The sequence below is a fragment of the Paramisgurnus dabryanus genome, chromosome 9, assembly GCF_030506205.2.
Source record: "Paramisgurnus dabryanus chromosome 9, PD_genome_1.1, whole genome shotgun sequence".
NCBI lineage: Eukaryota > Metazoa > Chordata > Actinopteri > Cypriniformes > Cobitidae > Paramisgurnus > Paramisgurnus dabryanus.
Window position 1 is genome coordinate 25,852,011 of NC_133345.1, and position 14,456 is coordinate 25,866,466.

At 37.4% G+C, this 14,456-nt stretch overlaps 1 protein-coding gene across 2 annotated transcripts; it reads right to left on the reverse strand.

The window, feature by feature from the left end:
* Positions 1-200: 200 nt before the first annotated feature.
* Positions 201-13,635, reverse strand: phaf1 (phagosome assembly factor 1). 2 transcript variants are annotated; one of them, XM_065283324.2, is made up of 16 exons: positions 12,596-13,635; positions 11,934-12,016; positions 11,713-11,796; positions 11,553-11,596; positions 8,464-8,543; positions 8,277-8,371; positions 7,773-7,870; positions 7,379-7,491; positions 6,945-7,078; positions 5,854-5,937; positions 5,630-5,712; positions 5,344-5,387; positions 4,558-4,607; positions 3,949-4,007; positions 2,797-2,869; positions 201-2,654 (listed from the first exon to the last, which is right to left on the reverse strand). In XM_065283324.2, exons 1-16 carry the CDS (start codon positions 12,657-12,659, stop codon positions 2,565-2,567), a joined length of 1,278 nt encoding a protein of 425 aa, XP_065139396.1. In that variant the 5' UTR covers positions 12,660-13,635; the 3' UTR covers positions 201-2,564. The 2 variants fall into 2 exon arrangements, with proteins under 2 accessions (XP_065139396.1, XP_065139397.1); XM_065283325.2 differs by having other exon boundaries at positions 202-2,654; positions 7,773-7,837.
* Positions 13,636-14,456: the final 821 nt, after the last annotated feature.

Below are 14,456 nucleotides of genomic sequence, written 5' to 3' on the forward strand. Positions count from 1 at the left end.
CAGTGACTTTGCTGATGTAACATGGCTGCAGCAGGCGTAGTGATATTACGCACGGCCTGAAAATAGTCCCCTTGGTTACTTTCAATAGTAGGAGATTATTTTCGGTCAGTGCGTAATATCACTACGCCTGCTGCAGTGATGTTACAGCAGCAAAGTCCTGATTACTCCAGAATGGGAGTGTAGTTCCTAGCCATATCTGCCTAGAAATCCCAACTTTTAATTTTCCGTCTGTCTTAGATGTAACTACAGAATAGTCAAGTTTTAAATAGGAAAATTATCCAAACTCTTTGATTATTCTTTTGCCCGATGCTAATGCTCTAATCAGATTTAATGGATTGTGCTAAGCTATGCTAAAAGTGCTAGCACCAGACCTAGAGATCGGCTGAATTGATACCAAAACGGTAAGATTCAAATGTTTAACTCTAGGGGAGCTGGAAAATGAGCATATTTTCAAAAAAAGTGGAATGTCCCTTTAAGTGTTTGTACTGCCATAAAGGAATAGTTCACCCAAAAATGAAGATTCTGTCTTAATTTATTCACCCTCATGTCATTCCAGACCTGTATGAATTTCTTTTTTCTGATGAACACAAAATATATATTTTTGAATAAATAAATCAAAATATTTATCACAATAGTTCCACAGTACTTTCATCTGTTTTTCCTACTATGGAAGTCAATAGTTTCCACCAGCTATGTGTTTATCATCATTTATTAAAATGTTTCTGTTTAAGAAATTCATACAGGTCTAAATCAACATGAGGGTGAATAAATTATGACAGAATTTTTATTTTTGGGTTAACTAATTGGGTGAGTTAATTAATCTTAAAAATATGAGTTTACTCCACATTGACAAATATTTTTAAGTTGAATTAACTCAAAATTTTAAGGCGGCACGAACACTTACTTTTTTAAGGTGAAACAACAACTCTTTTTACAGTGTAGAAGCCAAAGGGATGCTTTATTGACACCAAAGGAGTTTTGACTCAAAAATGACGGATACCACGGGTAGCTATGCTGCCATTGTACACATTACAAGACCAGGCAGTACACCAATGAACAGTAGTTATAAAAGGTCAAACAAACCATCTACTGAACAATTCCTTATATAACACGTTCTCATCATCTCCTAATAGTGGTCAAACATATGCTGCTTCAACTACATCTCTCAAAGAAACCTTGGAAACACTTAGAAAGTTGGAACAACTATCCCACACCAATATCACTGAAGGTATTAATAAATGCGTTAGGGGGATTCCAGATATCGTACTGTTATCTCAGACCAATGGGGCGAAAGAAAATGTGCATGCTATTTACAGGTCTGTACAGATATAGACACGCTAACAGAGAGTTGCTGCAGAAAGCATCATGTCTACTCACTACTAAAACACTACCAGAGCAAAAGGTAAAAGACAAATGCAAAATAAAAAGCAAGATAGAACAATATTTCATAAAAGAGTGATCGATCGGGTGCATTAAAAGCATTCACGGGCTGTACGAATCAAATAAAATCAAAGGGAATGTTCTTATGCTCTGGTACAATGAGATATTTAAAATGACAGAGAGTTAACTGTTTCATCTTTGGCTAGCGATTTGGCAATCAGACAACAAAACACAAATTTGGAAGTTAAGACTTAAAGATACTGAAAGTAAGAAAACTTCACATCTTTTTACTATGGATAAGGAGGACGTGAATGCATATGACGGCATGAGATTTAAAAAGAAGCAGGGATTGAAATTCTCTCCAGACACGTCCTCTTTACCTCCTCCGCCATCCTCTCACTGTGAAACTCCAATTAAAACGTTCCTCGGCGGACAAGAGATCAAGTTATCAAGTAAATTAGGTGTACTTTAGTGCAAATGTTAAAAATGAACGTGAATGCGCTCCAAACTCGATATCATAATAATAACGTACGGCATTCAAATGGGAGGTAATCTGTGCTGCTGACTTGGTATGAAATGGCATTGAGTTTATGAATCATTTTGAGTGTGTGAGCCTGCTCATTTGCCCAAAGAACCGATCCACTGCACTGCGCTTTCACGCCGTGCTATCTTGTGCTTGTAACCTTACGCAGATCAAATTTCTCCCATGAAAGTTTTTGTCCATGTTCGTCTTGTTGTGCATCCTCTGCTTTTTCTGAAGTTAAACAGATCTGCATTTTCGTTTAGTGTGCAGAGGAGGAAATGCTTCAATCGTTGTCCTTTGGTGGAACTTTAGACCAAAAATGGCTTGCACAGACGACAAAAGCTGTGACTATGTATAAAAAACAAGTCGACAAATATGTGCGGAACTGTATCACTGTGCATCCACAAGAACTGTAACAATGCTGACAATGATGCATGTCTGGGTAAAAGCTTTGGAGGCGGAGCCAGGGTTGCATGGTAATCGGGGATAATTAGCAGGTTGAGAGCTGCTCCGTGCTTTTATGAAGGAGATGGATCTTTCATGGTGTGGGGGAAGGGGACGGCAAGGACAGGAAACTCCAGAGAAGTTCCCAGCATGTCTTGTGTGATGGCAGCAGCGAGTGAAGGCACACCCTACTGGTCAGTTTAGAGGCCGGATGACTTTAGTGGGCGCTCGGCTCTGCGCGAGCCAGGCTGCTGGGGCGAGGCGCTCCGTACAGAGTCACAGAAGCTATGTGGTTATTCTGCATGACCTGTAACCATAGCAACAACAGAGTAGGTGAGATGCACACAGTTCGAGTGACACAGCTGCAGATACAAAATCGCAACTGGAGATATTAGCATTTTAAAGCATGCATGCCGAGTAACACAAACAAGATGGAGACGATCACATACCTCAAATATCATCCTCTGTAGTCCAAAACAAAATGTGGAACCGAAGGGATTGGTATTATTTGCAGATGAAGACCTGCAGTGCAGAGCACAATTATTTAAATGCAGTAAAAACAGGTTTCAATGGCAAAGCGACGCAATCTCATTAATTTTAAATTGGAAGTTTGGCAACGCCAGTAATTGTTGGTGGGTGTCCAGCTATGTGACGACGGTGGAAAAAGTTCAACTTTATGCAAATGATAAGTGACCTTCGGGAGTGACTACCAATGGGGATTCATGTCATCAGTAAATGCAAATGTACATCTTGGATTCCCTGATATAATTAATCCCATGATTTACTCACCCCCAAGCTGTCCGAGTTGCATATGTCCATTGTTTTTCAGACAAACACATTTTCGGATATTTGAAAATGTTTTAGATCTTTCAGTTGATTAAATGTAATGTTACGGGGTCCACCCATAGTCCACAACCTTCAAGTCCAAAAAAAAGTGCGTCCACCCTTCACAAATTAAATCCAAACGGCTCCAGGATGATAAACAAAGGTCTTCTGAGGGTAATCCGCGCGGTGTTGTTGTAGAAATATCCATATTTAAAACTTTATTAACGAAAATAAATATCTTCTGGTAGCGCCGCCATCTTAGTCGTGTCCGCATTCAGGATGAGAGCTTACGCAGCCTACGGAGGCTACTCTGCTCCTGCTCTGTGCCCCGCCCTCCGAATTTGTCATACGTCACTAAGAAAAGTGCGTACACTACGCTAATACTCTCTCCTGAATACAGAAGAGTTTAAGATGGCGGCGCTACCGGAAGGTATTTATTTACGTTAATAAAGTTTTAAATATGGATATTTCTACAACAACACCGCACGGATTACCCTCAGAAGACCTTTGTTTATCATCCTGGAGGATGGACGCTTTTTTTAAACTTGAAGGTCGTGGACTATGGGTGGACCCCGTAACATTACATTTAATCAACTGAAAGATCTAAAACATTTTCTAAAATATCCCAAAATGTGTTTGCCTGAAAAACGATGGACATATGCAACTCGGACAGCTTGGGTGTGAGTAAATCATGGGTTTAATATCATTTTTGGCCGAACTATCCCTTTAAGGCAAGCCTGCAAGGTTGGCATAAAAACTCGTAACGTGGCTCTCACCTGTGTAGCACAACTGGTTTTTCCATAGGGTGTCCTAGTAACTCCTGAATCTGATCCCACTTTGAGGAAAAGTATAAACTGTTTTTAGTACTCTGCAACATTTAAAGGAACAAGCTCACATTTTGGGAATTTAGCTTATTCAACGTATCCCCCAGAGTTTGATAAGTCTATACATACATTTCTCATCTCCGTGCGTGCTGTAACTCTGTCTGACGCAGCCCCTGCTAGCTTAGCTTAGCACAAAGTCTGGAAGTGAATGGCTCCAGCTAGCAAACTGCTCCCAATAAGTGACAAAATAACGCGAACATTTTCCTATTTATGTGTTGTGATTTGTAAAGTCACACCGTGTACAAATAACAAGGTCATATGAGACACAGCCATCTTTTAACAGTATACATACCGGGAACTATATTCTCAGAAGGCGAACCACTGCTACTGGGCAGAGTGATTTGCGTCAGACAGAGTTACAGCACGCACGGAGATGAGAAAGGTATGTATGGACTTATCTAACTCTAGGGGATACTGTGAATAAGCTAAAATCCCAAAATGTGGGCGTGATCTTTAAATTACATTTGCATAATTATGATGCGTAACAGTCCATCTACTTACTTTGCTGTAGGTGGTCAGAATGCAGTCCTCACTTTGAGCATCTGCCGCATCTAAAACATTACAAAAATAAAAAACAAAAAAAAGACAGGCAATTAACGTTATTACTGTTTAGTAATGCAAATGCAGAGAAAAGTGACCTCAAAAGCCCTTTCTACATGGAAAATTTGTCCGGGATGGTTTAGAATCTTTGTTCATTTACACTGCCAGTGATTTTTGGGAATCTGTGCGTTTACATACATCCTGGAAAGATCCCGTAAAGACATGTGATGTGATTTGTAATGTATTTGTAATTGTGCACTTGGTGTATTTTTTCTGCAACGTCTTAAGTATCTTCTCTCTTTCAAGAAACCACATGCCATGTGCATTTTTTCTGATTCGATCATTAACTGGTACATTGCGATCTCAGCCTTAGCGTGAATAGTGAGGAGCTCCCTGATCTCTGCTTCTTTCCAGTTGGCATACATTTTTCGTTGTGAACACTGACCTGCATTTTAAACCTCCATGTCAAAGAGTTGAACGATAACTGTATTTTTGCCATGATACATGTGTCCCCACTATGATGCACCCCTCTTATGGCATTTTGTTCACACAGGATGCAAGTCGGAAATGTTACGGCAATGTTACTAGGTCCCCATTACGGGAGCGTTCCCAAGATTGATTCCAAGACACGACGTTTCCATTCACACAAAAGGCAATTTTATAGCAATTTTCTGGGCTCAAAACACTGAAAGGGGATTAAAAAAGATAGAGAGTATTAAACTATAGTAGGATATATACAACACTGACCTTTTTTAATGATAAGTGGGATCTTAAAATCACATCGATGGTATCTGAGACAGGAGAGAGGCAGATATGAGTTGAGTTGTGTAAATACAGTGGCAATATGATACTGATGCACACAAATCTAAACATTACAAGCATAATGAAATGAAATTCAATTTATGAATCAATATGTCCAGACTGCAGCACCCTTTAGTATAACCTTCCTGACACAGCAGCAGCTTAATATTTACACAGCTGCAATACATAAAAAACAGCAGAGAAGAGCTGATAGCAGAGAAATGAGACTCACATGTTGAAGTTATAATGGCCAGGGAAGTTGGTGTGGAGGACAAATTTTTTCACCAGGTGGGTTGTAGAGTCAAACAGTAAATCCTGAAGGAAGGAAAACAAATGCTACTTGTTAAGTGGTTCAATACATAAACGTCATACAATATAATTTAAACTAACAAAGCAATGTTCACAGTAATTATAAGTCACTTACAAGTAATGGAGCAATTTAAAGCAAATACTCACCATCCCCAAAGTATAATAGTTAAAGAAGTAGTCATTACATTTGGACGGGACTTGCTTGTGTGGGGAAGGTGAATGGATCTTCATCTGAGGCATAAAAAACACAAATGCTTGTTAGGGCAAACAAAAACAATAGATCTTACTGCGCGTTCACACCAGCGGCGGTAGAGAAAAAATTTACTATTCGCGCATAGTTGGACGCTTGAACATTTTGAGTTTACTCGCACGTAAAATTCTAGTCATTCAAGACATTCATGTAGAAATTTGCATCATGGGAGGGGCTTCTGCGACTCCGCTCACTCCCTGTAATCATGTGACTACTAGAGCCAAATCCAAAAATCCACCAAAATTCAGATTTTCAACTCGCGTGTTTCCAGAGATAACACTCAATTCTGCGGGTTTCACACCTTAACATGTAAATCACTCGTGCTTGCCACCTCTTCCGCGTCTGGTGTGAATGCCACATTACTGTGCATTCACACCAGACACCGTAGAGGCGACAAAAACGCGCTATTCGCACTTAGTTGGACGCTTGAACAGTTGAGTTTACTCGCTTCATTTGTGCGTGAAATTCTAGTCATTCGATACATTTATGCAGACATTTGCGTCATGGGAGGGGCTTCTGCGACTCCGCTGGCTTCCTGTAATCACATCACTACTAGAGCAAGCTCCTGATTTTCCGCCAAAGTTCAGATTTTTCAACTCGCGGGTTTCCCGCGGCAACTCTTGTGCCGCGCCTTACAGCTCCCCCATGTGGTTGAAAAGCGCCTGGTATCAGACACTCTTCTGCAGGCAGGGGGAGGGGCGGGGCTGTGTTTCCTACCCTCCACCGCCACTTTCAGAGTGTGCTTGTAGCAGCTAGGAGGCTGCTCAGGTTGCAGCAACAGTACAATTTGTCCAGTTAAAAGTTGTTCTATCACTGAAATAATTTTAGAGACATTATTTAAAGGTAAAAAAACTACATAGTGTTGCTTTAATATGTAAATCACTCGTGCTTGCCGCCTCTACCGCGTCTGGTGTGAATGCATAGTTAGAGATGCATTTTTTTTTCGAGAATAAAGCAAGTTGCATTGTATATGAAGGAGGGTCATCACCTTGTCCTCTGACTTGTAGAAGACCTTATGTGGGGAACCAAGAGCACCCAAAACATCTTGACAAGAATCTCCAAAGTAGATATTTCTCTCAAAGGTCCTCAGTTTTGCATCCGCCATCACTCCCAGACCACATCCTGCAAAAGTCCAGACACAAACACTGTAAAAAACTGCATATTTATTTACTTATTATTGCTATGCTCTATATCAGTGCTTCTCAAGGCCTAGATTTTACTTTTGCAACACAACACAGTACTAAAACTGTTTATCAAAAAGTAAACATCCCTCCTTGGCCCGCCAAGGAAGAACCACACCTCTATATATATATATATACATATATATAGACACACACACACACACACACACACACACACACACACACACACACACACACACATCCTTAACCACATAAGCCCACTATAGGCTGCCTGTAATACCTGCAGTGAGAAGACGAAGTTTGAGACCCAGAGGTCCAGCCCCATCCCTCAGAACCTCCACACACTCTGCATAAATGTTACCAAGGAAACAGGCCAGAGGCATCATGGGGGCCCTGAGAAGGAACATGTGATTTGCAATGATCACTGCTTGAGGAAATAACATGTAGCTCAATCAAGAAACAAATGTCTTAGAAATTAGATGAAGGACTAATGCTGATTCATAGTCCCATTAGGCAACAGCCGTATTACAAATGGACATAAACAAGAAAATGACTTTGCGGTTCACGGCTTGTGAGTCAACCAAACTGTACATGCATTTATAAAAATACATTAGTGGTAATGGGTCATTTTCACACACCCACAATTTCTATTCACTCATATGTGCAACACTTACTTGGTTTCTTGAAGGTTGTTGCCAGAGTAAATATACATCCGTTTGACAGTAGCCCCATGAGGAATCTGCAGGGAGGCCAAGCCATGGGCAAAGTTAGGCTGTCAAAGCAAAACAACTGGGGGTAGAATGAGGTGTTTGTGCAGGTGTCCCTTTCATCGAATGAATGTCTGCACAATTACAATAACTGATGTGAAAGAATTAATCTTATTTGGGGATTTAATCTAGGCTTATTTCCAAACGTAGCTGTTAAATCAGTGTTGGGTTTTACATACTTAAACGTTACGAAATCAGTCTATGGGTGATAGCAGGCATACATTAATAACATTTGTGTTCATGCCTTAACTTTATTTGTGTTTTGCTACAAAGCAATCAGACAAAAGATGTGAGACATACTTGTATAATATAATGTATGTAAACTGTGTGTATTTAATGGATACATCACACAAGCTCCAATTCCATGGAATAGCCATTCTTGCAAGGGCTTGAGAATAAGTGAAAACATACCTCATACTTAGGGGCTTCACTCCAGGAATCCAACTGGAAGGAAAAGGAAAGCCCTCGGAAGTTCAGGTGGAAAAGCTGCTCGGCAGCATTGTAGACTGGATGCAGTAAGAGCACAAAGCTCCGAATGAAAACACAGACAAGCCAGGAAGACATTTTTAATTATAACTCGCACCAAAAGGCAACTTACCTCCTGGATGAGTAGCGCCAAAAGACTGATCAATCTGCTCAATGGTAGGTGCTATTGCCTGAGAGTTAAAATGAACTCCACTGTAAAGTACAGAGCAAAGGGTCATTTAAAAAAATTAGAAGAAATTTCAATAGTTATTAGTGATGCACTGCAAAAAATGACTTTCTAACTTAGTATTTTTGTCATGTTATCAGTAAAAATTTTCTAAAAAAACATCTTCAATCAATATGTATTTTCTTGAGGAGCAAAATTAGATATTAGACAGAAAATATACAAATTAAGTGAAACGGTCTGAGGATTTTTTTCTTGAATTAAGTGTCTAAGAAAAAAGTACACTTATTTCAAGATTTTTTTTCTCATCCCATTGGCAGATATTTTTTGCTTGTTTTAAGCACAAATTGACTTAAATTGTATATTTTTTGTCTAAAAACTCGACTTATTTTCTTAGGTAATTTTGCTCATCAAGAAAATGCATCTTAATTTAATAATTTTTAGAAAATATTTTAGTCTAGTTTAGAGTAGTAATTAGTAAGAAAGACATTTTTTTGTTTTAGTATAGAGTGAGGATTCAGCATGCTCAAGTGTTTACAGAAGAGATGCATTTTTTTGTGTTTTTATTTTTAATATGGCTGTTTATAACCTAATGATGAATGGGCCAAGAGAAACAGATGGGGTTGTGTTTCAACTGGTGTAACATACACACATTCCAAGTCATAAAGTATAAACATTTGAGCTATAAAAACACCTGTGTTTGTTTTAAATACAGCCTATGCTTACTTTAAATAATACAGCTACAACATTTTTTAAGAAAAAAATTCTTAGTATTTTTGTCTTGTTTTCAGTAAAAATATCAAAAAATTCTTAAATTAAGATGCTTTTTCTTGATAAGCAAAACTACCCAAGAAAATAAGACTAGTTTTTAAGACCAAAAATCAAATTTTGTGCATAAAACAAATAAAAAAATCTGCCAGTGGGGTAAGCAAAAAGTCTTGAACATTTTTCTTAAACACTGAATTCAAGAAAAATTTGCTTACCCCATTGGCAGATTTTTTTTGCTTGTTTTATGCACAAAATCACTTAAATTTGATATTTTGGTCTAAAAACTAGACTTATTTTCTTGGGTCGTTTTGCTCATCAAGAAAAAGCATCTTAATTCAAGAATCTTTAGATATTTTTACTGAAAACAAGACAAAAATACTAAGATTGTTTTCTTGAAAATCATTTTTTGCTGTGAATAGACCAATTTCGTGTTTGCAAACAGAGATGACGTTTTTTTGTGGGCGGAGCCAAACTGGTTGCAGAAAGTGACTGCTCTGCAGTAGGGTTGTGAAGTGTTTTAGCATTAAACCGTGATTTTTATGGATCCGGTGTTCTGTCGAAGTCTGATTCCCCTATGTTTCCCTTTAGTGCAATGTTTCTTATAGCGTTTTAATCACGTTGCGTTTATTTTTTAGATAAATAAAAAGTTTAAATGGCTTGGCTACTGATATGCATGTATGTAATGTATATGTATTGTTCTTTTTTGCTAAATCAATTATTTTTACAGTCTGAATCGCTAAAGTACATATAAAAGCAATACTATCATGTATTATATATAATAGCGTTTATTAAATATGTCATAATTTTCCTGTTTTCTATTATTTCTTCCTTATATTTATCTTACGTGTTTGTTCTAAAACTATTATAAAAGTATTATGTTTAAACATACATTTAAATGTTTATATATTAATAACACTTTACATCATGTGTGTGTGTGCTATATTTATATATTTATTAAGTATGTAAACATAATAATTTTAGAACAAACAGGAAGAAGACATAAGCTTAGATATAAGGAAATAAAAAGAAATAATAGAAAACGAAAAAAAAATATGAAATATAAAAAAAATTGTGATATTATTGCTTTTTCAGTATAAAAAAATTTATTCTGAATAAATTTTAATTGTACCATGATAAAAACGCTATAAGAAACACATGGAGGGAACAGACTTCGATAGAACACCGGACATCCTCTCTACTTATTTTCTATTCTAATTATAAAAAGATTTCCAGATGATTTCCTCGCTCCATTCTGTCCGTTTAAGGGCTTATTGTAATCATAAACACCTACGTTTATCTTCAAATGATGTCTTCGACGATGGTATTCTATAAAAATGAAAGCCATCTTTTTTGGCATTCTTATTCTGACACTTAACAGCACAACAGGACATTTTCTAGTGAGTTATCTTGCTCTTTTCACTCGTGTCTAATTCATTTCCACTGTTTTTCTGCAACCGCATTGCGCGCGCAGCTTGAGGTGACGTAACTGTGACGTCTACTCTAAATAGGCTCACAACAAGGAGACTGAAGTGAGCTATTTCACCCTTTGCCCCACATTCATTGGTGTCATCACCCCCAAAATCATAACCATAATGGGGTGAAAAAACTATTCTTGAATTAAATGTTTAAGAAAAAGTTAACTTATTTCAAGAATTTTTTTCTCACCCCATTGTCAGATATTTTGCAGATATCTTGTTTTAAGCACAGATTGACTTAAATAGTATATTATTTATCTTAAAACTAGACTTTTTTTAGATCATTTTGCTCATCAAGACAACGCATCTTCATTTAAGAATTTTTAGATATTACTACTGAAAACTAGACAAAAATATTAAGTAAGAAAGCCACTTTTTGCAGTGTGAACAAATAAGATCCATAGCCATGGCATGGGTTAAGTTCTCTAAACTGATGAACATGCTGATTAAATGTAAAGCATGAATGCATATCAAATTATATAATATATGTGACCCTGTCTGTGAAACACACACACCCAAAACACTGGGCAGCTATCCCTAAAGTGCCCAGTAGGCAATAGGGGACAGGTGCCTTGCCCAAGGGAGCCTCAGTCGCAACCTCCCGGCCATGAGACTTGAACCGGCAAATCTTAATTTCAATTAAATTGGTCAATATTAAAGATATCAGAGTTATATTTTTACAAAATTTTCTTTACATTATGGTTTTATGTAGAAAACAGTAAATCACAAAAAATACTTTAGCTAGGTTTGCATAGACAGGATCACATATTGTAGAAAAAGCAAACAATCACTTACCAGTATTTCAGCTTTACTTTGCTCAAATCGTACACTTCAATTACCTGCAAAAACAGCATTGACTCAATGGAGAAACGTTGGGATTGTAATGTAAGAAGTGTAACAAAACACCCACGAGAATCAACAGATAGTCAGTGCACACACGAGTGTCATCTCTCACCTTCAGTCTCTGATTGCAGGCATCAAACAGCAGCTTAATTCCATCCTGAGTCAAACTGAGAATGAGGTCATGGCTAAGTGGCATCTGTTTGGTGAAATAAAGCATGTTTGAAATAAACACATTTAACCGGCACATAAAACAACTGGTCATTTTATATGCCAATTATTCAATGGTTAGTATCTGGAATAAAAGATATAGGCGACATTATTGACAGATCTTACTTGTTCGCTGTAGAGCACCTGGACATTTTTGATGATGCGGCAGTGTTTCTGTAATATAGAAATGGCCTGGGCCAATGGCATCCCTGGAGGAAAAATAGCTAGTTATTACTGTATTCCAGATACATTAACCTACATTTAGGCATTTAGGAGAAGCTTGTAACCAAAACATGAGGAAAATAATGAAGCGATTTATCATAAGGAGGCGATAATGAGAAGTGTCACAAATTTGAATTTTCAACAATTGCTATAGATGAAAGGGGTTTATTTGTTTGTTTTAATATAGAGTAAGTATTCAGCATGTTCAAGTGTTTACGAAAGAGGTGCATTATTTGTGTTTTATTTTTTAATATAGCTGTTTATAACCTAATGATGAATGGGGAACAGATGGGGTTGTGTTTCAACTGGTGTAACACATTTTCCAAGTAATAAAGTATAAACATTTGAGCTATAAAAAAACACCTGTTTGTTTTTGAATAGCCTACGCTTACTTCAAATAATACAGCTACAATATAAAGCAAACACCACACACCTCAAACAAATTGGCAACTAAATATGATGTCAATTTTAAATAGGCTCACAACAAGGAGACTGACGTGAGCTATTTTACCCTTTGCCCCACATTCATTGGTTTCATCAACCCCAAATCATGTCAACACACTTACCTAATGCGAATTCCCATTGTTCGTTTCCTAAAGATCTTTCAGGAACGACCTCCAGATCCAGCATTGGCGGGGAGAAATTGGGGATATCAACGAGGATCTCTGACCGTGCCAGATCTGAATCTTTCCTCTCGAAGAATCTTGTACAATCCACCGTTAACGCAACAAATGTGTCCCTGTTTAGTCCAGAGTTAACTAAAGTAGACTGCTTTAAAAGCTCACACACTCAAAAGCCCCGTATGGTTTAAACGGTATGAGTGACACGCGACACCGTGACGTAAGTAATGTCAAAACACAAGTGTTGCAATCCAGCTATCGGTGCATTTCACTGTCACCATGCTTATAAATAACAATATAAAATGATCACCAGACACTTATAAAAGTGAAGCTTAAATAAATGAGAAAGCTTAAATAAATTACAAGTAAACTGTATGTCAGTCACAGCAATGTGGTTACGGGTAGCTGGTCTAGCACGAGCAAGAATTAATTACAGTTAATTCTCTTGCAATCCATATGCAGGCGTCTAGCCAAGAAACTATTTTTCGACTGCAGTGTGTTCAAAAATAAAAAACACAACACTTTGACCTGATCTTTAACTTACTCCTTAATCTCATAAAACACACGCTACCGTTTATTGAAACAAACGAATAATATGTATTGTCCGGACAGTTACATTACATGCATCTTAAGCTATTTATGCCCAAGTCGAGGGGAGAATGCCGGTGGACCGTTCGAGATGAGACAACACATACATATCAGACTATCACCGACTCGCACGAGCCTCGCCTGACGTTGTTTTCTTTCTTTCCGATGATTCAACAGCAGGCAAGTAAATCTCAAATTATGATCTTCATATGTTCATAATAGCGCGGATTTCTCCGGGTTCGTTCGTTTCGGTTGTCGGGGATAACTTTCCGTTACATGCGGTTTTATTTACGGCTGTCTCTGACGTTAAAGATTCGCTTAAGATGATAAAGAAAGACCCCCCTCCGTACCAAATGCAACTTCCATCCAAAACACCACGATCAGCTGATAATTCAACTTCCTGTGCGAGCAGAATAAACTTCCTGTCTGATATTTTCAAATTAAAAGTCCGATGCTAAGCGCAATCTGTAAACAATAGTTCACCGAAAAAATAATTGTCATTATCTACTTATGTTGTTCTAACCCATTGTTTTATTTTATTTGCGATTTTTTTTGTTGCTTTAAACGATAAAGCATACGGGCTTAAGGTGAGTAATAATAACGACACGTAATTTTCTTGATAAACTTTCAGAGAGTTTCAGAATGACAGAGTAAATGAAAAAAGGGTTATCAGTGCTAAAAGTGCGAGTGCATAATGTGAAAAAAAAATCAAGTAGAGTAAACTTGTCCCACTCGCAAACAGAAATGCTACAAACACAGAAGTGTCGTGTAACACTGAGTAACAACCACTAGATGGCGGTATTAGCCGGTTTACTATAGATTAGAGGCACACTGTAAAAATGCTGCAGTGCTAATCAAATTGGTTATGCAAGTCAATTTAACCTACTTTTTTTTAAATTTTTGACTAGTTTATAATTAACATGACTTATAAACAAGTTGAAATTATTTAACCTAATTATATATATATCAGTAAAGTGTTTTCATCAAAGATGACAATAGTGCTGCTTGTTAAATGAGAGGGTGACTGTATTTTTGTATTTAATCTGAAAAATATAAACATTAAAAATAGAGGTCAAAAATTGACTTTGTCGGGCTGTATGGTTCCACGAAGAACCCACAAAAATCCAAATAACTGTTCCTTAAAAGTTAATGGAAGAAGGTTCTACAGACTTTAAAAATTGAGAGTATTTTAAACCTTTCATTTAAAACAGTTAGTTGG

Coding starts and splice junctions, on each gene's coding strand:
- phaf1 (XM_065283324.2), bottom strand. CDS start 12,659: ATGCTGGATCTGGAGGTCGTTCCTGAAAGATCTTTAGGAAACGAACAA. Junction 7,079..7,378: donor ACTTCGTCTTCTCACTGCAG/GTATTACAGGCA, acceptor GGACTTTTGCAG/GATGTGGTCTGGGAGTGATG. Junction 4,008..4,557: donor TTCTGACCACCTACAGCAAA/GTAAGTAGATGG, acceptor TTTTCCTCAAAG/TGGGATCAGATTCAGGAGTT.